The following is a 26,167-nucleotide window of genomic DNA, read 5'->3' as shown; positions in this document are numbered from 1 at the left end:
ATGATAAACATTGATTTTCATCAAATACAGCACACAAACAAAGGAGAAAATGCAAATGTTTCGCTTAATGACCCCCCATAAGATTGATTCCAACGTTAAAACCCACCCGTGTGTCTCGCTAATGAGAAATAAATCTCATGCGCGGTTAGGATCTCTATCACAAACCGAGCCAACTGAGGGAATTGAGAACTGTTTTGTTTGTACTTCGATAGCCTCCCTAAGTAGAACTGATGTGGAAAAGACTAGTTCAACTGCTTTTAAAAGTAAGGCTGTCCATTTACAGCTATTACATTACCAATAAGGCCAACGAAATAACCATCAGCTCTTTTAAGATTACTAAAAGAGTAAATGAAGAATCTTATGAAACAAAAGAACAATATGTTGTTCACCAAGAAAATAAATTAGCTTTTGAAGACAATAGCAATAAGCATCTAAGTCAGCCCAATACCATAAGATATCCTACGCTCAGAAAATATAAAGATCACAGACAAAGATCACTAACAATAACTATGAACCTCGTGAAGTCTATAAAACCAAGAGAATTAATACCATTTTTGGCAATAGAATATCAAATAAAGTAAATCGACGTCCGTTTTTCCTTCGAACCCTTATTTTTTACACTATTCGGAACCAAAAGTGGAGGGAATGGCTGAACTATGTCCACAAGAATTTGAAGGTCAAAACGCTGTTATAAACCCACTAAACTTGAAATACATCAAAAGATCGTCCGACTTTTCTGTCCTACGAAATGCTCACAAACATGAAATTGTACCTTCCTTATAACTGTCAAATACAATGTCACTTGCTCCTAAAATTGACGAGACTGCGAATACCATATTGATGTCAGTCTTGTCAGACACTGATATTGATATGTTTAGAGAGACTTGGTTAAAGGAATCAATTCCAAACGAAGCAATTAGCATTTCTAATTATCAACTGCTAAGAAAGGATCGAGTTCAAAAGTTGCACGGAGGTGTCTGCTTTTACGTAAAGTCATCAATATTCTGCCGTCAACTCTCAGATATTCAAAGTGAAGAAGTAGAAGTATTGCGGGTTATGCTTCGCCCTCACCTTTTACCTAGAGGGTTTCACAAATTATAGTTAGTGTAGTCTATCATCCCCCGGGAGAAGATAAGGATCGTATGATCTCACACATACAAAATACATTGGAAAGTTTCGTGTCATCTTTCCCCAATAGTGCAATTATTATTGCCGGTGATTTCAATAAATTAAAGTTGAAGCGCACCGTAAAATTATTCCAGCTAAAGCCAATTGTCAGTTTCCCAGCCCGAGAACCTAATACTCTTGATCAGATTTTTTTCAAACTTAAATAAGTAATATAACCTACCGACTAGTGCGACACCATTTGGTCTCTCGGATCACGTGACAATTATAGTCAAACCAAAAGAACGTACCGTTTCTTGGCAATCTCAGTCAATAGTTATAAAATTTAGAGATAAACGACAAAGTAAAAAGGCTAGTCTAATTCTTAATTGCTGTCCCATGGTCCCATATGCTATCCAACGAATATACATGTGACCAGAATATCGAAATAATGACAGATATCATTAACTACGGACTACATAAAATAATGCCCCAACGTTCCCTCAAGGTTCATAAGAATGATCGTCCATGGATGACTAGACATCTAAAGACACTGATCTCTAGACGCCAAAGAGCATTCGCACCCGGAAACGCTGCCTTATTTAAAGTTCTTCGAAACAAGGTTAGCAAAGAAAGGAAAAGCATTCGAAAAGTATATTATAAGTCTAAAGTTGAAAACCTTAGAAATGTAAAACCTAATAAGTGGTGGCAAGAGGTCAAACAACTGTGTGGAAACTATAAATTTAACCAAAAAAAACTTGAAGACATGTTATCTACAGATTTAGATAACGATGAAAAAATTTTATGTGATAAAATCCTCTATAAATGTGATGCAAGAATATTCTCCGCTATCTCCTGATGCATATGTGTCTATGGATGAGAACGACCAGTTCGTTGAAGTAGGCGAAATCGAGGTTGTTGAAAAGTTAAGAAAAATTACTCGCTCAAAGGCCGGCGGTCCTGAAGGTCTCCTTAATTAGATACTGAAAGACTATGCAGATATTCTCACGTTACCAATCACACTAATTTTAAATGTGTCTTTCCGAAACTGTCAAGTTCCTAGGATGTTGAAAATTGCCTGTGTCGTCCCACTGCCCAAAGCATCATTTATCAAAGATTTTACACAGGATTTGAGACCGATATCACTTACTTCCACTCTATCCAAAATTGCAGAAGAATTTGTTATTGAAAAAGATATAAAACCAGTCATGTTAAAATGCATCGATAAGCATCAATATGGTTTTATCCCTAAAACTATATTCTACCCATGATCTCATATCGATGATCCATCATTGGCTACAAATTACTGACGGAAAAGCCGTCGCAGTTCGAGCTGTTTTCCTAGACTTTAAAAAAGCATTTGATATGATAGATCATAATCTCTTTTTGATTTTTTTAACTTTGTCAAGTTCAAAAGGTCAATAGCACTCGTGTGTTCGCGAATTCAAGGGCAACGCGACAAAGTTAAATTCATTCTACTTTTAAGCATTGTAGAAGTAACTGTCTTTTCTTGACTGCAGCCACGTTTATTTTCTGAAACAACAGCGCACCCGAGCAATTTACGCCCTGTGGAAGAGCCTTCACAATTGAGAGCAACACGCGCCCGAGCATTTTCCTCTATGCGTAAAATGCAGTTCCATGGAAATCAGCCTTTACAAAGCAAGGCAGCGAGATAGACTGCGTTTTTCAAAATAACTCAAAGTATATTATTGCAGTCTTAAAAAAACTCACTCGTCCATGTTTATCCGTAATTGCGTAACTCACTCGAAACGCAATCAAAGAGATCAAAAACGTTTATAAAAGTAAACTTGGTAAAACATCTTTAGTGAAGTTCAAAGGTCATTTCCCTTCACCCATGACGACTATAACAGTTATTATTATTCACTAGATAAGCAATGTCGATTTTTATTGGTCAACTACCTGCAAATAATTCTCGATACTGTATAGGTATGACGTCATATGTACAAATAATATATTCTACAATTATGCACGCCATTAAAATTCGGTTTTGAAAAAAATCAAACAATAGCGATGTTTGCCACAGTTTCAAAATACGATGTGAACGCTTTTAAACAAAAAGGAAACAAGAAAATACTAATAAAGTGGCGAAGCTGTCTTTGAACTTATTTGCAACATATTTAAACGAGACGAACTTGAATAAACGTCTGACAAAAACAAATCAGCGAAGGATTGAAAAATGTTTTATATTGATATGGTTAAGTAATTTTTCAGATGGTTAAAGGGAATAATAAAACAACTATTGAACTCGGTTTTCGCATGATATCAAGAATTCCAAGGTCTGATACTAAGGTCTGAATAATTCTTGATATCATGCTCAACCTTATCCAACAATTGCTTATTATATATGAATGCCACAAAAATTTTTCTACGATCCGATGACATTTTCCTTTCGAGCAAAAGTTCGCTCTGTGCTCATTGTTTAAGGAAAAAAGCCCAGTAATTGTGTTAACTTTTTTATTTTCACTGTCTCTTTGGTCCGTACGCTCTCGCTTGGATGCCATGTTGTGTATTTGTGCGCTCATCGAGTAGTAGTTGGCTTGCTATGACTGAAAAATAAAAACTCCTCAAAAAATCTCAAAAGTTTTATCGATAAATTCATTGCTATTTTTAATGAAAAACATCGTAAAAACATCGTTTGAAATAAATACAGTATCTTCAACAATTTGTCTTTAAACGTTCTATAACGAGAAAACTTATAAATAGAACAAGACAATATTATGCAAAGCTATTAGTATTTTTTTAGGCGATAGCCATGTTGGTTTGTTGTCACTTTGTTGGTGCTGACTTTTTGTCGCGATTCCCTTCCGATTGCTTGATCTTATGTTAAATCGATCTTTGAATGCGAAAATATTTCATTGTTTTCATAGTTTATAGATCAACTGTTAGGATCGTGATGCGTTGAAGTTCACTGTTATTTTGACATTATCCACACTGAGATTTTTAGATTTAAAGAAAAATACATTCTTCCTGCTTCAAATTTTCCTCATCAGAGCGCTGACTGCTAAGTGATTTGAGCGCGAGATAAATTAAGCGTATAAATGCAGCTCTACACTAAATACAAGCACGCTACATCAAGTTTCCCGTTTTATTCGCTAAAACGAGTCTTCGTTGACGCGGGAAAATTGATGTTTGGGGGCTCATTATACCTATTTATAATAAAATTCTTGACTTAATCATTTTGCTTAGTTTTAATCTTGCACAGAGAAGTAATTCGCGCAGCGCATTTCTCTCGTTTTGTTTTTTTAATAAACTACAATTCTCTATTTGTTTTATTTTTAATAAACTACTCTTTGTTTACCTTTTCTCAGCACATAATTGTATTAAAGCACAAAACTCAAAAGAAGATTCTGCTGGGAGATTTTTTCACCCACATTTGATGTTTGTTCGACCACAGAAGAAAGTCACGTGGTTTGTTCAGTTTGATAAAATCAAACACAGCTACAATAACAAATTATTTGTATTCCGTCTACACATATGGTATTGGACTTGATAACAACTAAAATAATAGCCTTGATGACTCGGGTATGCCCGAAAGTAAGGCCCGAGTTTAGAATTCGTATTTTTTTACCCACTAATATTTCATTAATTCTTTTTGTATCCGCGAGTCGTCTCGTTCAGACCTCTGATTTTTTATCGTCACGAGATCACATAGATCAAGCGTGACTGACACGAAGTCCATAAGCCAATCAAAATCTTTCTTGGATCGTTTCACACGTGAGTGTCACTATGATACGTATAATGAAACATGATTTACTTAACTTACATAATATATCGCCCTCACCGAGGATTTCGTTTTTGTGCTATTTTACGCGAAAATATAACTAAACCCTATTCTCTTGTAGCCTAAATGAGCGCCTGAGATGACATAGGACTGAATATGTTTGAGATAAGTTTATAGAATGTGTGTTATAGCCTTTGGAAGCTTTTAAATGTTGTGTATATTTTGTGCTTACAATGTTTCCTAGAATATAAGTGATATATAATTAAATTTAGTTATACTGCACGGTTTTGGTTATTTCTATTCGGTTTTCTTCTCTTAATCCTTCATTCGTGTCAGAGTGAAAGGTTTTCTCATTGGTTCGAAAAGTTTGTTGACGTGTAAAAACCGTTGCTTTCAATATATCATAAACGTTGAAGAAGCTAAAAGTGTTGGTGTCTTTCGTCTTAGATATACCCACACATGGAAAATTGTGAACAGAGATTCATGTAAAGAAATAACGGATGGATAAGCATGTTTTGATAAATTTTGAACAGTTGAATCAATCTTGCAAAAATCCGTCACTCTTTGGTCGGAGCTTTTGAAGTAACCTACAAACATGGCTGCTGTTACGTCACTTGAAATCACACCAAAAACGGAATCAGTCTTGTTGAATCAATCTTGCAAAAATCCGTCACGCTTTGGTCGGAGCCTTTGAAGTAACCTACAAACATGGCTGCTGTTACGTCACTTGAAATCACACCAAAAACGGAATCAGTCTATTCAGAAATCTGTGATCGATATCTGAACCAGTCAACAGTGACCAACAACACCTGACTTAAAACGTGAGCACGTGTTATCTAATGATATCATATGTTGTTCTATGCTATCATACGTTTTCATGTGTCAGCGCCTACCAGCATATTTTCATAGTGTAATAATACAGAGGGTGAAAAAAACCTGGGAAAAACGCAAATTCCAATGGAATTGTCGCAAATTTAGAGCTGTGTTAAAGCGTAGGACTGGAGTTAAAGCAACAAAAGAAATTACGAAATGAACGATCACGCATTTCCGGTGTTTTTCGGAGACGTTCTAAGATAAACATTACTTGTGAAAGATATTCAGTATCGACTTATTTTAAGAAGACATTGAGCTGCTGCACATGGCTGTCGTTGAAAGTTTCGTATTTTGATAGCCAGATTGCCATCATTTAAGTGCAACTTGTACGCTCAGAAAATTTATTCTTAAGACCGGCAGTCAATCTGTGAAAGTTAAAATAGCATAGCGAAAAGAGAGGAACGACAACACCAGAGAAAGAGAACAGTGCATTGAAAGCAAGGAAGCAACTTGGGTTTCTAGGTATGCAGTTATATTATTTTATAAAGTTTTAAAAACAAAGAGGCAACTTATGCACATAGTAGTTCTCTGCCATGACCTCCTTTGCAGTCATTATATGTAAAGTTTAATTACAAAGCGCTGGTTCCTAGATTTACAACAGCAAATCTATGAAATCTTGAAGTTTTTGAAATTACGACGCGGTTTCCTTTCAAGAAAAATAATTTAAATATATGTATTTCACTATACGGAAGTATTAAAAACGGGAGAAATTCATCACACTGAACCAACAAAAGCGAATTATCCATCCTGAATACAATAAAAACAAACTAGTTCAATACTTAGCCTTGAGGATTTTATGAGAACTGAAAGTTATAAAAGACGCAAAGGTGTAGCCAACTCTATAGTTTGGTAAGCAATGTAAATTTCAAATTATTAGCAATATTCATTTACATAGAAATTTATCGTTTCCAAAGTGAGTAAGCCCCGAATTCTTTAAATAGCGCGACCAGATTTGTGGGCTGGCTATACGCAAATGGATAATTGGGTTCCTTCGTAATCCACTGCATTGGCGAGAGGATCAAACAATAGGGTATGTTTTATGGTTGCCATTCGAGAGTCACAATTTTCCTTGATGAAAATATTTTACTCTGCTCCCCACATCCCTCCTTCAGCAGAACAACAATCTAGTTTCATGGCTGAACTTCGATGCATAACTAACGAAATTTTCAGTAGTTCAGTAGCCCCAGGTATAAAGTTTGCCGCTAATTGGTAATTGGACATAAATTTTAAAATGGCATGTGAAAGAGCTTGTAGATTTTTGCAACATTATTTTAGCTACAATGCTTTGGATAAGCGTACGGTGGTGAATATAGGGTACGTCAAAAACTCAAAATATAATAATAATTCTGAAGCTCATTTTTGACTTCATTGACATTTTCAAATACCTTGAGGGCAACAAGTCTCAGCATATAATGTTTTGTCCTTTGGCAATTCAAAACCAATAATTTTGTTTCGAAAGTATTTCGAATTTGCAATCGACGCTTCTAATGGGAGTCTGCAACAGGACGGCGCGGGAAAGTAGGTCTTCCAATGTTTTTTATGTGCAATAGCGCAGCACGAGGGGATGGCTGAAGTCAGTGGAGTGTGTGTCAGCTGGTGTCAGCCAATTTTCTTTTTTTATGCGCTTCTGATAAGAAAAGGACAGTTGGTCAACCAATATTTTAAGTTTTTCAAATAAGAAGAAGACGGTGGTGAGAGTGGCTCAAATATTATTATATTCTTTAACATATCGACGAAGGATATCTACTTTTCTTTTCTCAATTTCATACTGCAAGAGCATGACCGGAGATAGTGAGTTAGTCTATTTGAGTCAACTAAAGTTTTTTTTATTTTCTAAGAAACGAAGGCCGCGAAAGCTAATCTGCTAAATTTCTTTCCATGTTTCAAATAAGAAGAGAGCGGCGTAATGGAGGGGATGCAATATAGCTTTCTTCCTTTTGAAACAACGAGGAGATGTCAGGACGTCTACTAACTTTCTTTTTTATATTTCAGTATTTTTCTTTCTTATTTTTCAAAAAAATGATTGACAGTAGGTCTTCTAAATTTTTAATTGCAGACAACAAGAGGATGGCTTAATAGAGTAGGTTTACGAAGCATTCTTTTATTAAATGGACGGTGGGGGAGAGGAGTGTGTCCATGAATCTTTCTTTTTATTCGCTAAAGAATAACAGGATGGAGGGGGAATGATCTACTAACCTTTTTTCAAATAGAGAGAGGACAGTGGGATTTGGGTTTACAGCACTTTCGTTTATATTTTTCAAATAACAAGAACACAGTGGGGGTGGGAGGGTTGTGAAGCTGTCCAAATATATTTTCTTTTTATTTTTTCAATGGCATCGGTTCGGGGGTGCATCTACTGGCTTTTATTTTATTTTTTCCCCTTCACAGCAAGAGAATGACGTGGGGGAGTGAGTCTCAATGTTTAGTTCTATTATTGAATAACAAGAGGACGGTGGAGGGGGCGAATTGGTCTTCATTTTTTCCCAAATAATAAGAGCTCGCCGGGGGGAGGGTGTATTTACTGATTTTCCTTTTTTATTTTCAGAATAATAAGAAATTGCGTGAGAGATTTTTTGTATTAACCTTTCTTTTACATTTTTGGATAGTAAGAAGACGATGTGGAGTTTTTGTTGTAAGTTTCAGTTTTGGTTTTGGAAAATTTACATCTTAGAATTGAATTTTACAGTAGTTGCAGATGATCAACTTTAACTTTCGAAGACAAGATAGTAGGCAAATGGTATGAAGCATTATTCACCTGACGGAAAATGAGAGGGATTTAATTTTATTATACGAAAGGCAGGTGATATTTGGGAATGTCTCACCGACTCATATGAACACGAACTAAAATCTTGTATGTTTAATAACTAGTCTATATAAATGAAGCAACAAATGAAAGTAAATTCATTCGATATGCAAAATGAATTTTTTTCATGAAGACATGCACACCAACCAATTTATAGCTGATCGTTGAATAAACAAGAAATTCATGTCTGACACAGTAATCCAACATCGTGCTCAGGCTCCTTTCTTTGACGCTCTGCTTCGGTGAGGTATGATGAGGGTGAAACATTGAACTAAAATACATGGACACTACCTGTAATAGAAAAGACTAATAATTTTTTGAAGCCAAATCTTACATCCAGACACGCGAGACTACACCCAGACACGCGTGTGTAGTAGATCAATTTTCACTCGGCGAGGGAATCTCGAAACACTAAACACGCGTGTCTGGGTTTAATCTCGGGTGTCTCGGTGTAAGATTTGGCTTCAATTATTTGCTTCAGCTAGCGTTCCATGTATTTTAGTTCAATGGTGTCAACCTAGGTAGCCTGTGTAGAGGTTGACGGTCATCCTGCTCATGAAAATCATATGACTCAAAAATGAATTTCTGATATATTGATCATAGCTTTGGAACAAAGTTGAATGATAAAAATCCAATCAATTTTTCCAAAACCGTAATCAAACTTTTAATTTTCAAATTCCAATAATTTTCACAGTAGTAGCGATCCAGCCGGCGTTTTACTCTCAGAAACGGCCAACTCTACAATGCAAATATTTTTTATTTTATAAAATGACCTTTAAAAAACACGTGCGCTGATTGGTCAAATGCTCGAAAAAGCCGTACACTTCTGTCTTGTAAGAATCTCCCAGGTTGCGTGGTTTGTGCGGGAAATTTTAACGGAGAAAGAAAATATGAACAACAAGACATTAAAATCAAAAAAATTATATTTTAAATATTGTTTTTAAAAGGCTATGTTATAAACGAAATAGGAAACATATTTACTTGTTTCTATTGAGTTAAAAAAACTTTTGTGAAAATTAACAAGGGGTGCCACGCAATTTCTCGTTTCTCCGCATCCCAAACTTTCCCGCGTGTTTCTATAACTTCATAGAAACTCCGAAAATATTTTTCTTCCTTAATTAGTCCAATGGGAGAAAAAAAGAATAATTGGAATTATTTTTCTAAAGAAATGAATGATAATTTTGTTGAAAAAGTTGCATTGTAGAAGTAAAAGTGGGAGCTGGCTTCGCCACCGCATGTTCAAAAGTTGTTCAAACATTGTTTCACCAACTTTTGTTCGTTCATCGACTCAAAAATATTCATATTCGTTTCATTTACAATGCTCCAGATTGTAATATTTACCAAAGATGTAATTTTCTGACGATTACGGTTTCCTATATAAAAGCCTTAATGCAGGTAATATTGTATGTAGTTTTGAGTGCGATTACAGATAAACATGCACAAGTGAGTTTTTTAAAGACTGCAAAGAAATATTGCTCAGTGGCGGATCCAGAGTACGTCAAAATAAATTATTGCAGCACATTTTGGCGTATATTTACATTTCTAAACACGTCAGAGGCAAATCCATAGGTAAAATTATATTCTTTATATATTAAAGACCAATAGTGTTTTTCTGATTATAATTTGAATTTAAAATTGAGGAGCTATGATTTATTTTGAGGTACACTGGACCGTTACTGATATTGCTAGTCCAATAGACAAAGCTATTTGCAGTTTTAAAAAACTCACGAGTGCATGTTTTGCGCAAGAAACTACACTATTATATGGCATATATAATAGTAAAGTTTCAAGTGCAATTACTGATAAAGACTGTAACAAAATAGCGCGTATCCGAAGGACGCGAGCGCTGTAGGTAGTGTGCAACCAGTCATTTGGGAGTCAGTGAACAATGGAATGCTCGCCATGTTGGATGACATTTGCATTGTAAATAAGGAAAACCCTTTGTTAAAATCATCCAAAATGACGGCAATGACATGGCTTGCACACCAAGAATTTGCAGTCTTAAGTTGAACGAGAAACTACATTATTACTTAAATATACTTTGAAACATTTCTCGACTGTACCATCTAACTCTGTCTTGTTCGCTCCTCTTCATCGTTTCAGAAAAGCATTGTTACGTGACCTAACTGTTAAAAACATTCACCAAAAATAGTACTTGCTGCTGTGTTTTTATTCTTGACTTGCAATTCAGCCATGTTGGTGGTGTGATACGAATGAATATTTTATTAGTGATATTGTTGGCACCAGCCGACGTGGGCGAGCAACATTTGAGTGATTTGGCAAACACGACGTTTCGTCTAAGACGTCGTCAAATTTTCTCGAAGGATATGGGTCTAGGACGTCACCATGTCGTAAAGTATTTAGATTTAGCATACCTTTTGTTGAAACATGCCGACATGAACTTATTTAAAATTCATCTGGAAACACTGCATGCCACGCCATTTTCACGGCGTCTTAGACGAAACGTCGTGTTTGCTAAATCACTCTATTGTTTGGTAAATCTCAGGAGAATATTTGCAAGTCAAGAATTCTTTGCATTCTTTGGTAGTTCTTGACTTTCAAATCATTGCAGTTTTGAAATCCTTTGTTTACTTCATTTATCTAAAATACATGGAACGCTATCTGAAGCAAATAATTGAAGCCAAATCTTACACCCATACTCGCGAGAATACACCCAGACACGCGTGTGTAGTGTTTCGAGATTCTCTCGCGGAGTGAAAATTGATTGATTGATTACACACACGTGTCTGGGTGTAAGATTTGGCTTCAAAGAATCATCAGGCTTTTCTATTACCGGTAGCGTTACATGTATTTTAGTTCAATGGTTTACTTACATTTGCCGCCATGTTGTTTTTCTTTTGAATTGGAAAGAAGTTTGCTTGTCTTTGACTGCTTTTCAGCCAATCAGGTTACAGTATTTACATTACAGTTACACTTTTTTAGTGCATTTACAGTTTTGTTCAGTGCAATCAAACATTTTCACAGTGCACTTACAGACAAAATGCACTGCAATCAACCAATTGATGATTGGTTTTCATGTACTGCACCATGAAAACGAATCAACACTCAACACAATCAACCAATAAAACTCAAAATAAAGTACGGTTTCAGAATTATTTTAATTATCTAAATCAGACAACTGCATCTATTTTTGTGTTAGATACATTACAATCTGGAGGAACTGTATACGAGTATGAATACTAAACCGAGATCAAAACCTTGGAACAATATTGTTAACGATAGATAATTTAACAATGTTATTCAGCTATAGTCAACAAAGCTGATCAGCTTTGGACAGTATGTGTTGTTCGACGACTAATTTTGCTATAACCTGATCAATTTTTACGTGTTAATGGCCGTTTTTACGCTATAGACGACAAAAAGACGTCTATATACAAAACGGTTTTAAGGATGTCCTTAATTCCTGTTTAAAAACGAGAAAAGACAACCTTGAGAGTTTTCTAGAAGTCTTATCCATCTTCCAGCGTAATAACGACCGATGCCATTTTGCAACAGTGTACTTCCAGTTTCAAATGAAAAAAATATGAATACCTCACTATTTACGTTCTTATCTCAAGAATGGCCACCCCGTTCGACAAGCCTCGCATTTGAAAAACTGGAAAGTATGAGCTCCCCCCGTCTACTCATGAAACTAATGAGATTGAGCACGTTGCCAGAACGATAAGTGGGGGCATATTCATATATTAATTATTAATCCGTGTAAAACAATGGATTTCAAAAGAAACAAATACGACATGTCATGAATACATGAACATTGCTCCCTCCCCGGCCATTCACCGTTCAGGCTACATGCAGGAATGAAATATGTCTGTTTATGGACTTTTGAATAATTGTTTATTATTTTGTGCCCAAAAATAGCCAATTTTAGCTGCGTAGCTAACAGGAAATTAACTAGAACGTTAATTGAAAGGAGGTGTATAGTCGTCAATAATATGTTCAGTTCAGACTGAGTTCTCATTAAAGTGAATTGGCTTTCAAAAGAAATCAGTCGAGTACAACTGAATCCATTAATGTACACCCCCAACCCCCACCTCAAATGAATGTTCTAGATACGGCCCTGGTAGCTCTTAATGTAACAAATCTATGACCTTCTTCTATCTAAAAAATATATACAATAGATAAGGCCTTTTTCAAAAAAGACCTTCTCTATAATGTATATTTTTAGAATAGTATAGAATAATAGATAAGGTCTTTGTCAAAAAAGGTCTTTGTTTGAATAGTCTGAAAATGAACCTGGGAGAGTAGAGAAGACGGTTACATTTTTCTTTTTTGTTTAGTGTGAGCCCGCAGTACAACTCAATGGTTGTATTAAAGTAAATGGTTTGAAACCGGGAGTATCGTTACATGTTTGTAGATGAAGATCGTCCAGGTTGGTATAGTCCTGAGAAGGACTGTTTTTGTTGTTGTTGACTGACGTTTCGACAACCTTAGCGGTAGTCATCTTCAGAGTCAAATGAGGAGTAAACGTCAGGTTAGCCGTATTTGTTATCTGGTTCTTACGTCATTGTATTGTGTGTACAGGAAATGTGTGGTTGTCAATTATGTACTGTCATTGTGAATTATTGTGAAGTGAAATGTTTTTAGTTGATCGTTTGTTTGTATTGTGAATAAGTCGTTTGTAAGGTGCCGGTAATTGCTGTGATATGTTCAGAGGGGGTTGTTCCAAGTTGGTATACCAACTTTCTGATGTAAGCCTTTCTAATGTAATACCAACTTGGAACAAACCCCCTTGAACAGATCACAGCAATTACCGGCACCTTACAAACGACTTATTCACAATACAAACAAACGATCAACTAAAAACATTACACTTCACACTAATTCACAATGACAATACACAATTGACACCCACACATTTCCTGTACACAAAATACAATGACGTAAGAACCAGATGACAAATACGGCTAACCTGACGTTTACTCCTCATTTGACTCTGAAGATGACAACCGCTAAGGTTGACGAAATGTCAGTCAACAACAACAAAAACAGTCCTTCTCAGGACTATACCAACCTGGACGATCTACATTTACAAACATGTATCAATGGTTGTATATTGTATAATTAGTGCATAATTTGCTTATTTCAAGGGGAGGGGTGTGATCCTTATGTCTTGATGTGTCAGATGCATTGAACTGAAATACATCTGGAACGATAACTCCTATAGTTTTCCCAATGATTGGCTGAAGCCAAAATACACCTAAAATTTGTCATTCCCCCCTGGAAATAATGCGTGTTTTTTTCGGCGAGCGATGTTTGTCTAGGCTTTTTGGCAGTTGGAAAACGTAAAAAAATGATTATTTATCGTTTTTTTACATATTTTGTGCTGTTAAATGTTTGAATATTCATAGAATTTTAGACACCTTTTTCGAGTATGATTCATGTCCTTTTACGTTTTATCAATGTTCCAGTGATATTGTTTGTTTGACGACACACAATTTTTCCTTGTTTATTTCATTGTTTTTGTATCAACTACCAAGCTTATCGGCCTGCCGTGATATGCATTGTTTTCATTTTCTTTTTGTCCTATTATATGCTTTACACAGACAAAATAAGAATGGCGCGTTTCTTAATTGAAAATATTCTGGATGTTTATGCATTTTTATCAATAAAAGAGCTTGTTAAGAACTCTTTTTGCGAAGATCTTCACTTTTCTTTATGACACTGATCTCTATGTATATTTTCAGTATGTGTATTTTCATGGCATGAAAAATGCTTCTAAAAAAACAAATTTTTCTCCTTGGCAAATCGCTTGATTTTTACGAAACCATATAGGCTTGTGTATTTAACATGGAATTATAATATTTAGGTGGTTTGAACGTTCGGGTGTGCCTAGAACTTTCAAAAACTCAGAAAAAGCAACAAAAATCGCGCGGAGTATTCGTAATTTTTGTCTTTGCTTCAAAATTTCTAAGCAATGCTATGACTTTTGGCCAATTTTTTTGACAGTCTATAATTTCGACTAATATTCTTCAAATTCGATGGTATTTTGAAAAACTAACGCAAAGTTGAATTTTGAAATTTTACAAATATAAAAATGCTGTTTTTTGAATTTTGTTTTACAAAAGGACTGGCGCGACCTGCATAAATGAAAAATCTGGCTTCATTTTACCCCCCTGACTTATCGTTCCAGATGTATTTCAGTTCAATGGTCAGATGCGATTTGTCTCGTGGACAGACATAATGAAACGTAGAAAACAGAAATTGGTTTTGGTTTTTGACGAAGAAAATAGGAAGTAAGTTGATTTGTTTGTCACAAGTAATTATAACTGCTCGTGTGCCTGTCATGTAATTTAGTTCCGTGTTTTGTCGTTTCATGTTTTCGCTATTTCAAAGTCAAAATGTATCAATTGATATTTTATTATATAAACATTATAGAGAATTTCTGACTGGCTTCAGAAAACGGAAAAATGCGAGGAGAAAGAAGGCTTTGGAAGAGAATCGCGTAAAAATAGAGGAGAATCGTAGAAAGCTACGTGAAGAGGTATAACCTACATTTACTTGACATAATTGTTCTGCATATTCACAAGGTTAAATAGTTGGAATGTTATTAAACAAAAAGAATGATAGCACAACGCTATAACCAACAACTACAAACAATAACGACCTTATCTAACAACATTTGAGAAATTAACCTTCCACTCCTCTTCCTTGTAAACGATACAAGTCTACTCAAAAGCAGAGAGCCTTATACGCTTCAAGTCCCGGGCTTGTGACCGGTATAGCAGAGTTAAAAGGTGAAAGGTTTATCATAGATTAATCAACTGAATATTCCTGCTCATTTTTTGTTTGGAAGCATGTTGAACAGTTCATATGGACAAAGCTCGAATTCCATATTAAATATCAGTAACATAATCCGGTGTTAATGTTAGACAATACATCATTATGTTACTGATATTTAATATGGAATTCGAGCTTTGTCCATATGAACTGTTCAACATGCTTCCAAACAAAAAATGAGCAGGAATATTCAGTTGATTAATCTATGATAAACCTTTCACCTTTTAACTCTGCTATACCGGTCACAAGCCCGGGACTTGTAGCATATAAAGCTCTCTGCTTTTGAGTAGACTTGTCTGGTTTACAAGGAAGAGGAGTGGAAGGTTAATTTCTCAAGTGTTGTTAGATAAGGTCGTTATTGTTTGTAGTTGTTGGTTATAGCGTTGTGCTATCATTCTTTTTGTTGTGCATATAATGTGAATGCTTGTCGTTTTATCATTCAAACATAATATTGGTAAGAGAATGCCCAAGTATATTGTTTTGTCACCATCAGCGGCATTGGGGCTCAGCCAACTCAGTAATTATGAAGGAGAATGCTTGTATATTGGGAGATTTTCCCATCACTTGTGTGAAATTTACACTGCAATTATGTTGTTATTTCTGGCTTCAGGCATAAGCAATACTCAAAACCTTAAAAAGTATGGCATGTTAATTGTGTTTTAGGGTAACTTTGTATCAAAACATATGTTGTCATAGTTTTTCACTGTTCTTCTCAGAGATACAAAGGCAAATGTGCAATGTCACATGTGTGACCCACAAAAAATGAAAGTTTTCTATATTGCTAAGTCCTTTTGAAAAGTGTCACAGTCTGTGAACATTGAAATGGCAAAGTAATGAAATTAATTAATTTTGTTTTAAATGAATTTGACAAATGCAGTTTGACATTCAAAAATGGTCTAAATAGAACTAAAAAAATCTTGAGATTTTGCTTTTTGCCCTGTAATCAATGCAATGTGTGGTTTTAAATGGACATTATTTGTCCAGTTTGATAATCAAATTTGCTAACATTTTTAATCTTTTGCTATCTTCATTGCGATGCACTGACCATTTAAATAAATTTTGTATAGAAACAAAATTCACTAAAACAACATATTCAAGAGTACAGAGAAAACACAGGTATCCTAGTACTGTGGTCTATGTTTCTTTTAGTCAATTAGTCAATTCTTTTTTATGGATTGACTTGTAAATATGAACATTCCACCCCCCACCCCCCACCCCCGCTCAATTATGAAGCTGCTTATAGCACTGTTAAACAGCATTACAAACTTCGGGATTTCTTATAGAGATCTCTGGATTTATTAAAACAATTTAAAACAATTATTGAAGTAATTTCAGGATATTTGCTGGCATACTTGGGATTTCTTAGGTTTTTCTAAATTACAGTTCAAACACTTAACATCCCCAATATTTGACCTTTAATCTAAGCTAGATTCCTTTGTAAGGACAAGCAATAGGGGGTTTGAGGGTGTGTTTGGTTAAGATATTCCTTTGTCACCTTCAGGATATTGTATCAATAAACATTATGGAGCATATGGATCGTGTACAGTTTGACTTATGCCACATTTTGCCATTTGTAATGCTATGTTTGTTAATGTTTTATGAATGTTAGTATGTTTTACTGGGAGCATTTGACAAGGTTTTAGACAGAGCATTTGACAAGGTTTTAGACAGAGCATTTGACAAGGTTTTAGACAGAGCATTTGACAATGTTTTAGAGAGAGCATTTGGCGATGTGTTAGTGAAAGCATGTAACAATGTTTTAGAGACACCATCTGATAATGAATCCTTGGAAAATGAGGAAGACGTTTTGTATGATTTTGGCCAACATACTGTGACAGTTTCTACGATCAATTGTGAGGGCAGAGCAAAGGATCCATTGACATACACCCCAACTGTGACGGTATGTTTTTGGTTACATGAAGTTATGTAATACACTTCATTCCACGGGGAGGGGGTTGTTGAGAGGATGCGCAAGTTGAATGAAATCTGAAGTCAATGGTTGGACATCATTTTGTCTTGAATGTTGGCCATAGTTTATGATTGTGTCATTATAAAAACAGTTTAAAACATGTTGAACTAAATATATAACTGAAATGCTACCTACCTTTAAATACACATGCTGTACTATCACGAATAAATGAAGTTTCTTTGGGCCGTGCGTGAAAAGATATTGACTAGTTCAACTGCTGGCTTCAAATTTTGGCGGGTTATATTCAGGTCAATTTAAAACAAAAATAAAAAGAAGATATGGCTTGCCTTTTTATTTGAACTGGCATATTGTTTAATATATTTTAGAGTCGGGAAAAGCTTGAAGTGGATGAAGATGCTACTGCTGTACAATCCAACGGGAAAGGGATAATGTAAGTCTTTAGTTTACGAATTTGTTGACTTTAAAATAGAAAAAAAACTATTTTCATTTTTTCAGGGACAAATTAAAAGAAAGACACAGTTTAGAAGAAAGCTAAGAAAAGGAAAATTCAAGCGTTGAGCGACAAGAAAGGGACAGGGTCAAAAACGAAGAAAGGAAAACACGCAATTCGGCGTGGAGGAATCCAAAACAAAATAAAGAAACAATAAAAAGAAATGTTACTATCCATACGATGCGAAGGATCATTTTGCGAAATTTTTTAAGGTTAGCTTTTTTGCAGTTAGAACCATTGAACTAATTATGCTACTGGAAGGCTTACCTCCGTACGGGCTGTCACAAAAAAACGGAACCCAACTAAATTAATTATGTATGCGCTGAAATTATTATGCCTAATAATGCAATTAGCGTTTAGTGTACTTTACAGTTCTGCCTTTCACTGATTTTCTCTCAAATTTATTACACAAAAGCTTTCTGATATCAAAGTGGTGTAAAACCACCAAAGCATAATCGTATTTTCCATCAGTTGCAACGACCATGTAGAAACTACGGTGGCCAAGAAGGCTCAACAAAGTGTGTTGTGAGTTTTTGTGTTTGCGTTGCGATTTTGTGCTTGCGTTGCGACTTTATTGCTTGCATCGCGACTTTATTGCTTGCGTTGCGACTTTAATGCTTGCGTTGCGACTTTATTGCTTGCGTTGTGACTTTATTGCCTGCGTTGGGATTTTATTGCTTGCGTTGTGACTTTATTGCCTGCGTTGCGACTTTATTGCTTGCGTTGCGACTTTATTGCTTGCGTTGCGACTTTATTGCTTGCGTTGCGACTTTATTGCTTGCGTTGTGACTTTATTGCCTGCGTCGCGACTTTAACTTTATTGCTTGCGTCGCGACTTTAACTTTATTGTTGCGTCGCGACTTTAACTTTATTGCTTGCGTTGAAACTTGTAAACAATTAGTTGCGTTGTGTATTTCTTGTGCTTGTGTTGTGAAATATTTCTTTCATTTTATAAATCTTTTTAAAGTTTGAATAATTTGTTTGCGTTCCGAAATATTTTATTTTGGTTGAGCCTTCAGGGCCACCGTAAAAAACTAGCCTGTAACTAAATCAACCAAGCGGAACAAATATCTATTGCAAAAAATATCTTATTCAGATTTCATTTTGATGCATACATAAATATTTGCATGGGTTCCGTATTTTTGAGCGACGCATTGTATATAAATATCTCTGTCCTTGCATGAAGCCAAATTGCACCTCCAGACACTCGTGACTAGAAGTCATCAAATCCTGCATTCTACGTAGCTGATCGTCGTTAATCAGCATTCTGTGGGCCGTGCGTGGAAAGATTGGGACTAGTCAAATTGTTGGCTTCAAATTTTGGCGGGAAGTAGCCGTCCAGTTATATTCAGTTTAATTGTTAGCACCTGATTACATGGACTCAGTTGTCGCAGGCGGGTGAAGTTTCCGTCTGCATCCGTCTTTTTGCATATTCAAATCATGTGCGCATGCTCAATTGCTCATACAAGAGTTTTCTACATCTAGGGTGGAAAACTTGAGAAAACATGATCACATGAGCAAGTGGGAGAATTTTCATCCCGCGTTGCCAAGTTTGCTTAGCCGTCTACAACAAATGTTTTCCTTGTTATAACAAAATTTTTATTACTTTTAGTTATTAAAAAGGTCGTAGTATCGATGAATTTGTCTCACCTCAGCTAGCCGGGACAGTACGGTCCATGTAATCGGTCCTTGAGTGCTGTATCGAGTGGATGCATGTTGTTTAAACACACCACTTTTACAAAACGTTTCGTCATATCTATGTCTATATATTTGCATGGTGAATGTTGAATATTTATAAAAAGAAGTATTATGCGAATATTTTCGAAGTGAGTGCTTTGAACCCTGGAGTATCGTTATATGTTTGTAGATGTAGATCGTCCATATTAGTGTAGTCCTGAGAAGGACTGTTTTTGTTGATGTGGACTGACGTTTCGACAACCTTAGCGGTAGTCATCTTCAAAGTAGTATAGTAGTTTTATGGGTGGCCGCTGCTAATTTTTATGCTATATTTTAAAATAAAAACAACAAAACACGTGCGCTGATTGGTCTTTAGCCGAGTTTGCATTAGCCTGTGCAAATCGATCTGAGCTCAACCAATGAAATCAATCAAAAAGAATATGCAAATCAATCATGAATACATGTTACAGGAAAATTAATACGTTTGTTTTAAATTTCTCTTTTTTGCATTGTTGTTGTTTTATAAAAGAAGTAAAAGATGTGTTTCGTGTTTGCACTTGCTTATGCAAACCTCGGAGACGTTTGTGAGAACTCTCGCGCATGTGCAGGCTTGTTCTGGCCTGCTTTCACCGGGAGAGACGCTTGTTACACAATAATATTTTATTTAATTTCTTTATTATATTTGTAATATTCAAATAAAGGAATAAAACTAAACTCGTTATTGCCAAGAGTTTTAAACGTAGTTGAGCCTGAAAACTTTTAGGTATGTTTTTGTTTTCTAAAATCCGTACTGTAAAAGAAATCACTTTTATTTAGTTCACAACATAGTTACGTGCAATTTGTGAGATAAAATGGACAAACTATCGCTTGGGTTATCATTGGGAGAAGTTAAAGTACACTGTTAAAAGTATCAATAAGGCCTTAGTAATACTTTTAACGATCAAAACATCCGTATTTAAAATATTAGTAATATTGGCGAGAATCTCTCGTCCATACGCAGTTTAAAAGAGATTTGACTCGTCTCCAATCCCTGTGGGCTTGGTAGCTCAACAGGTAGAGCGGCGGACTAGCATCCCAAGGTGCGAGTTCAAATCTCGTCCAAGTCACATGCTTTTCATATGCATATTAAAATACCGTTTTAGGATTAATATATTAAAATATTAGTTAGGGGCCGATTACATGCAGCAATTTCAGCCCGGTGTTTAGACCGGGTTGAAATTTACGAAGCTCGTCCGAGGCATGATCGCCAGTTGTCGTTAATTTGTTGTCATTTTGTTGTCGTCATCATAAGCAATGGGTACGCATGCGAGAATATTTTCAGCTGTGGTTTCAGCCCCTGAAACGATTACATGACAGATTTTTCAGCCCGGGCTGAAATTTCATCCCGGGTAGCTCAAACGGGGCTGAAATTCCAGCCCGCTGAAACTCAGCCTGGGCTGAAATTGCTCGATGTAATCGGCCCTTAGTCAGCATTGTACACAACTTGTGAAATTTCTTCTTTGAGAATTAATTGTGATTAAAAGACACGACGAAATTCTATTATCATGTGGCCTTGGAAATGAAAAACTTCTTTGGTTTTAGAATTGTTTCACTTTTCAGAAGGTTGTGGAAAAAGGCAATGCACATTAGCAATAAATGCACCTCTTTGCAATAGGTTTTCTATGGGGGGAGGAGGGGCTCAGAATATCATCATAAGTCCAGGGACGGATGCACTATGGGGGAGAGGGGGTGTTGTGTTTTGTTCATTTAAAAGTGAGCCATTCATAGCCATCCATTCCCTCTCATAATGAACAGTTCACCGCTGTTTAAATAAACCCATAACAAATGAAATGTTCAAAGTTTTGTCATCTCTGTCAAACACTCTTTACTAGTTTCACAGTGTTTTTATCTGGTAAATACGCCATAGCAACGAAACTGATAAATACGTGTAATTAAATTAGTTAGCTATAAAGCTCTTTGTTGAAACTTTCACATTTAAGACACAACGGAAGGCAATTGTCACCAGGATGTTCTTAAACGAAAAACTTCCTTTAAATTGCGGAAATAGTAAGACCTGAAAATTGTCGAAGTATTCAATTTTAATGTAAAACGAAAGAATCTGAGAAAGCAGTCTGTGTGGCCATTTTTACAGTGTTTTCAAAAAGACAGTCAAACATGAAATAAATGTTTTTAGGTTGTCGACTTGTCGTATTGGCATTCTACCATTACAATATGCGTGGATTTTGTACATGAATCTTTTGGTGACATTTTTTTTTGAGGGGGGGGGGATAAAAAACTTTACCGTCTCTCGTCTTCGTGTTGTAAAATTAATATAAATGAAAAAGAGTTTACTATTGAGAGCGTCTAACGCTAACGAGCGTTACATTTTAAACATGGCAACGCAATAAATAAATAAGGGTTATATAGAAATGTTGTTTGTTTAAATGATGTTATACAGATCGATTTCTTTGTTCAAGTTAACCAGCCGGCATTATTAATTCGCGCGTTCGTCATTTGTCCTCGCACAGTCCACTATAATATCGACATTGTTTTGTTTATACGATTTAACCACTGGCTTTGACATATAACAAAATATCCTTTCCAATTGTAAATAGCAATAAGAGTTATGGAATAGGCAAACTATCGGTAGATTTATCATTGGAAAGACTAATCAAAATCTGCTACAAGCCAGAAGCAAGCTGAGTCAAATGAGAAAAAGCGACAAAATTGTCATTGAGACACGACGAAACGCAATTTGGGCTTACAAAAACTTCCTTTAAATTACCGAAATAGCTTGTGAAAATTGTTCCGTTATCAAACTATTAATTATAAAATCAAAGAAAACTGTTTGTGTGTCCTTCGTTACAAAGTTATTCTTTGTTTTTGGCCGCGAAAGTAATTCATAAACATACTTCAAATTTTTCATTAATATATTACAAAATAAAACTTTACAACGATTCTTTATGATTTAATTTTATTGTGAAGGTTTTATGACGTAAATTTGTGCATTATTCTGGGCGAGCGGATGTCTACATATTCGTTTATCTTCCTTATGGTACAAGACTATAAAACGACGAGGAGTCAAATGTGCTATTACTTTGTTTAGGCTGTCAACCTATAGTTGTGCAAAGCTGACCTGAACGCAAGTTAACAAAGGTGGGTACATAAGATCATGTATTGAAGGCCACTGGTTTATTAAAAACACCATTCATGGTTGATGTTGAATCTAAAACACATGAATTTTATTGGGGTTTTTCTTGAAATGTACGTCATTTGACTCCATGACGAGTGTTTAATAACTTAAAACGCTACAAATATACCTCGAGCATGATTGCGCTTGAGCATGATTAGGATTAATATATTATATATATTCTCTGATGATGGCTTTGGAATAACGATAATTGCGCTAGAATTCAGGGAAACAGCACCTTTGAAATTTCATTTGTAAGACAGTAATTCTTTTGAACATTACAATTTTAGTTTACTGGAGAAGATTGTATTACCTACACTAAAGGCAAGGGAGAGCAATGCTAGGCAGTATTGACGGAAATGTGTCCAGAATTATTGTCGACCTTACTTATATTTGAATTCGTGCGGGATCGTGACTAAAACACCACACGAGTACATACGAGTGACATACGAGTACATACAAGTACATACGACTGACATACGAGTACATACGACTGACATACGAGTACATACGGGTGACATACGACTATATAGGGTTAGGGTTATATAAATATATATATAAGTTTGAAAATTTGTAATCCAGGCATTTAATACATAAAAGATAAAAGTTTCTCCGGATTTTAAGTGATTTTTTATTGAGCTTTCGACTCCTTGCTTCTGATGAAGGCTCGAAGCAACGAGTCGAAAGCACTAAAAAATCACTTAAAATCCGGAGAAACTTTTATCTTTTATGTAAATATATATACTTGTGACCAGCTCGGTTTGCATAAGCCCGTACGAAGACGAAAAACATCTTTTATTTCTTTTATAAAATAACAATAATGCGAAAAAGACAAACATTTTAATTTTTCCTTAAAAATGTATTCATGATCGATTTGCAATTTCTCTTTGGCTGATTGATTGTTTTGATTGATTTGATTGGTTGAGCTCGGACTCGGATGCGTTTTGCACTGGCTAATGCAAACACGGTTCTAGACCAATCAGCGCACGCGTTTTATTGTGTTTATTTTATAATCATTAGTGAAATGAGGTTTCGTCTTTTTTAGGATTTGCGTGCTTCCGTTTCAATACCTCATCCAATGAACAAATGGCTTCCATTACGATAGAAAGAATAACGGGGTTTCTCATCGTTGCCTTTAAAAGGGGTGCAAAGGCTGCTGTTGGGGCTGCTGTTGGGGCTGCTGTTGTCGCTGCTTTCACTGGAGCCGTTACACAGGCGGTCGAAGCGGTTGTAGCAACAGCGATTAGTGCTGCGATTGCAGCCGGGATAGTGTCGGCGGTGTCTGGTAGCGTAACACAACTCACAACGCAACTGGTCCAAAAATCTATTGAAAAATGTTTAGATGAAGCCGTGAAAGATGTTATCAGTTCTCATGGGATAAAAGATATTTCAAAACCAAAAGCTGTAATAGCATCGGACGAAGTGCTCAACGAGCTGGCAAACGCTACGTTTGAAGCAGTAAACCCTCACTTATGGGCGTTTAAAGACCCTTCTTTCCTCAAAATCGCTAAGCTGATACGGGCCTTGCGTGCTGTACAGAAAGGGGAGAGGCCTGAATCTGAAGATGTTGGTGATGATGATTGTGTCGAAGAAAAGCGCCGATACTTTGATGGCCGAATGGTAGAGGAGTTTGTCTTCTTTACTGTATTTGGGAGTAACGATTGCCAGGAAGGTGATGAAGTCTATTCGATGTCCGTTCAGCAAAAAAAGCTTGAGTCATTGATACAAGACCCATTCGGGGGCAAGCTTGTTAATCTCTTTCTCCAGGAGCTCTCTGAAAGCTGCGTTGAACCTGTTCATGAAATAAAAATTGTTTTCCTCTTCTGCCAGGAGACAAAGCGGCTCAAAATGAAAAATCTAAAGTCGAGACGAAACCGATGAAAGTCGTGAAGATTGAAGAAGGGAAGCTTTTTCCTTTCGGCAATAAAAGGTTGATAGCGTTACAGTATCGGCAAATGACAAGCGAGCGAAGAGATGGCTAAAGGCTTACTTCTCTCTTGGATATGGAGCTTTTAACAATAGCTACATTGCATCAGCAGATCCTAACTGCGACCAAATCGACGCTCCACAAGGAAACACTGTAGGAAGACCCATATTGAATCTTGAAATGAAAGCGAAAGACAAATGTTTGCCCTTCTTTATCCTTGATTACGATGAACCAAAACCGGATGAAACTGGAAAGCTATTGACAACGAAGGATGCTGTTGCCATCCAATTCGCATCTACCAGTTTTCCAATTGCAGTGACAGGAACAGCATTTGGGATGCTAAACGAAATCATAAAATCGGAAGGTGTGGCCGCAGAAAACTGGGCGAAACGTGAGGGGCATAACATCATGTTTCAATCACTCATTCCTTTCTATGGTTTTTTTAGAGCCATCAAACGTCTGTACAGCCTGAAGTACGACGCAATCAATAAATTCTACAGTGAAGCACAGTCTAGAATAGCTAATTATATGAATGTGAGTATTTAAGCAATTCAGAGCAGGCACGTAGGAAGCAGCGCCTAGAAGAAACAATCCGATAATTTGATTTCATATTAGAAATGGAAATCCTGTCTTCAAGCTTTTGAGGACGCCGTTGCTTCGAAAATGAGAAACTTGATTGATCAATCTGATACAAACAATTTACCGCGGGCGCAATTGAAAAAGGACAATTATTAGGCGTTGTTTATAGATGCAATAAAAGTATTATTGATTCTGAATAGCTATCAACAATGTAAAAGCGTATCCTTTTCATGTAGACAAGTAAATAAATAAAACTTCCTTTAATTAAACTGAAATTCTGAAAGTTTTTGCCATTTTCGACTTTATTATAGGCAAAGAAAGCTATTTGTTTTGCTATCGTTGCTGTGCACTTTGTTCTAAAAATGTTAAGTGTGCTGCCACTTTAAAATTTCCAAAATTTTCCATTTAAGAGAGACATGACATACCATCTTGCTTTTTCTCTGTTTTCTTTCTCGTCACGCTAATGGAGGCTTTAAGGCTTCGAATTTTGTTTTAAAATGCTGTTGTCTAACAATTGAAGAATAAGATGTATATAAAGTATTGTACTCTAGTTCTTGTCTTAAAATAACGATATATGCTGTTTTTAAACTCTCAGCATAAAAATAAGTCTTTCAATCAAAATATATGAGTAATTCGTTTTACAAATCAGCAGCTGGCGGAATACTATCCTTTACTGCAATCTAATTGGCCGAACTGCCGTATCAGCGGGCGGATATGGTCCCCGATCGGCAAAGGGTTGTTTTGTTTCCTTTCGTAACCAACTGCGGATGTTCGTTTCTATGATTGCAACTTTATTTATGAGCAGAAACACTGATTGCAAGACAAAACAAGTGGATGACCTCCAATTTTATAGCACAATGTTCAGTTTTAACTCACCAACACGTTTCCAAATAACACGATTTGAGTTTCTATGGTCATGCAAAAGCCCAACCAAAAGACTTGCAAAAGATAAACTCATCTCGGAAGCCTTTTCGTTCATAAATTCACCTGTAAATCTGAAGGTAATTCCAAGGTGATGTCACCCAAGTTATAACGTCTTGTTTAGGGTTTCTAGCATACCGTGGCTTTGTCAGAG

At 36.0% G+C, this 26,167-nt stretch overlaps 1 protein-coding gene across 3 annotated transcripts; it reads left to right on the top strand.

The window, feature by feature from the left end:
• The first annotated feature begins 5,963 nt into the window (after positions 1–5,963).
• On the top strand, positions 5,964–25,361 carry LOC124448625 (nucleolar protein 12-like). Of its 3 annotated transcripts, XM_046999582.1 has the most exons (10): positions 5,964–6,181; positions 6,661–6,749; positions 7,776–7,799; positions 8,265–8,351; positions 14,674–14,776; positions 14,919–15,024; positions 16,388–16,436; positions 17,084–17,220; positions 17,616–17,680; positions 17,746–17,915. In XM_046999582.1, the coding sequence occupies exons 4-10, from the start codon at positions 8,336–8,338 to the stop codon at positions 17,783–17,785; spliced, it is 516 nt and encodes a 171-aa protein (XP_046855538.1). In that variant the 5' UTR covers positions 5,964–6,181; positions 6,661–6,749; positions 7,776–7,799; positions 8,265–8,335; the 3' UTR covers positions 17,786–17,915. The 3 variants fall into 3 exon arrangements, with proteins under 3 accessions (XP_046855538.1, XP_046855539.1, XP_046855537.1); XM_046999583.1 differs by lacking the exons at positions 6,661–6,749; positions 7,776–7,799; positions 8,265–8,351 and having other exon boundaries at positions 6,009–6,181; XM_046999581.1 differs by lacking the exons at positions 5,964–6,181; positions 6,661–6,749; positions 7,776–7,799; ... (4 more) ...; positions 17,084–17,220; positions 17,616–17,680 and adding exons at positions 22,503–22,552; positions 23,632–25,361 and having other exon boundaries at positions 17,896–17,952.
• The last annotated feature ends 806 nt before the right edge of the window (positions 25,362–26,167 follow it).

This window comes from Xenia sp. Carnegie-2017, unplaced genomic scaffold, assembly GCF_021976095.1.
Source record: "Xenia sp. Carnegie-2017 unplaced genomic scaffold, XeniaSp_v1 HiC_scaffold_23, whole genome shotgun sequence".
Taxonomy (NCBI): domain Eukaryota; kingdom Metazoa; phylum Cnidaria; class Anthozoa; order Malacalcyonacea; family Xeniidae; genus Xenia; species Xenia sp. Carnegie-2017.
The sequence above is the reverse complement of the archived record's forward strand: the minus strand, read 5'-3'. Positions and strand labels throughout refer to the sequence as shown.

Coding starts and splice junctions, on each gene's coding strand:
- LOC124448625 (XM_046999581.1), top strand. CDS start 23,673: ATGGCTTCCATTACGATAGAAAGAATAACGGGGTTTCTCATCGTTGCC.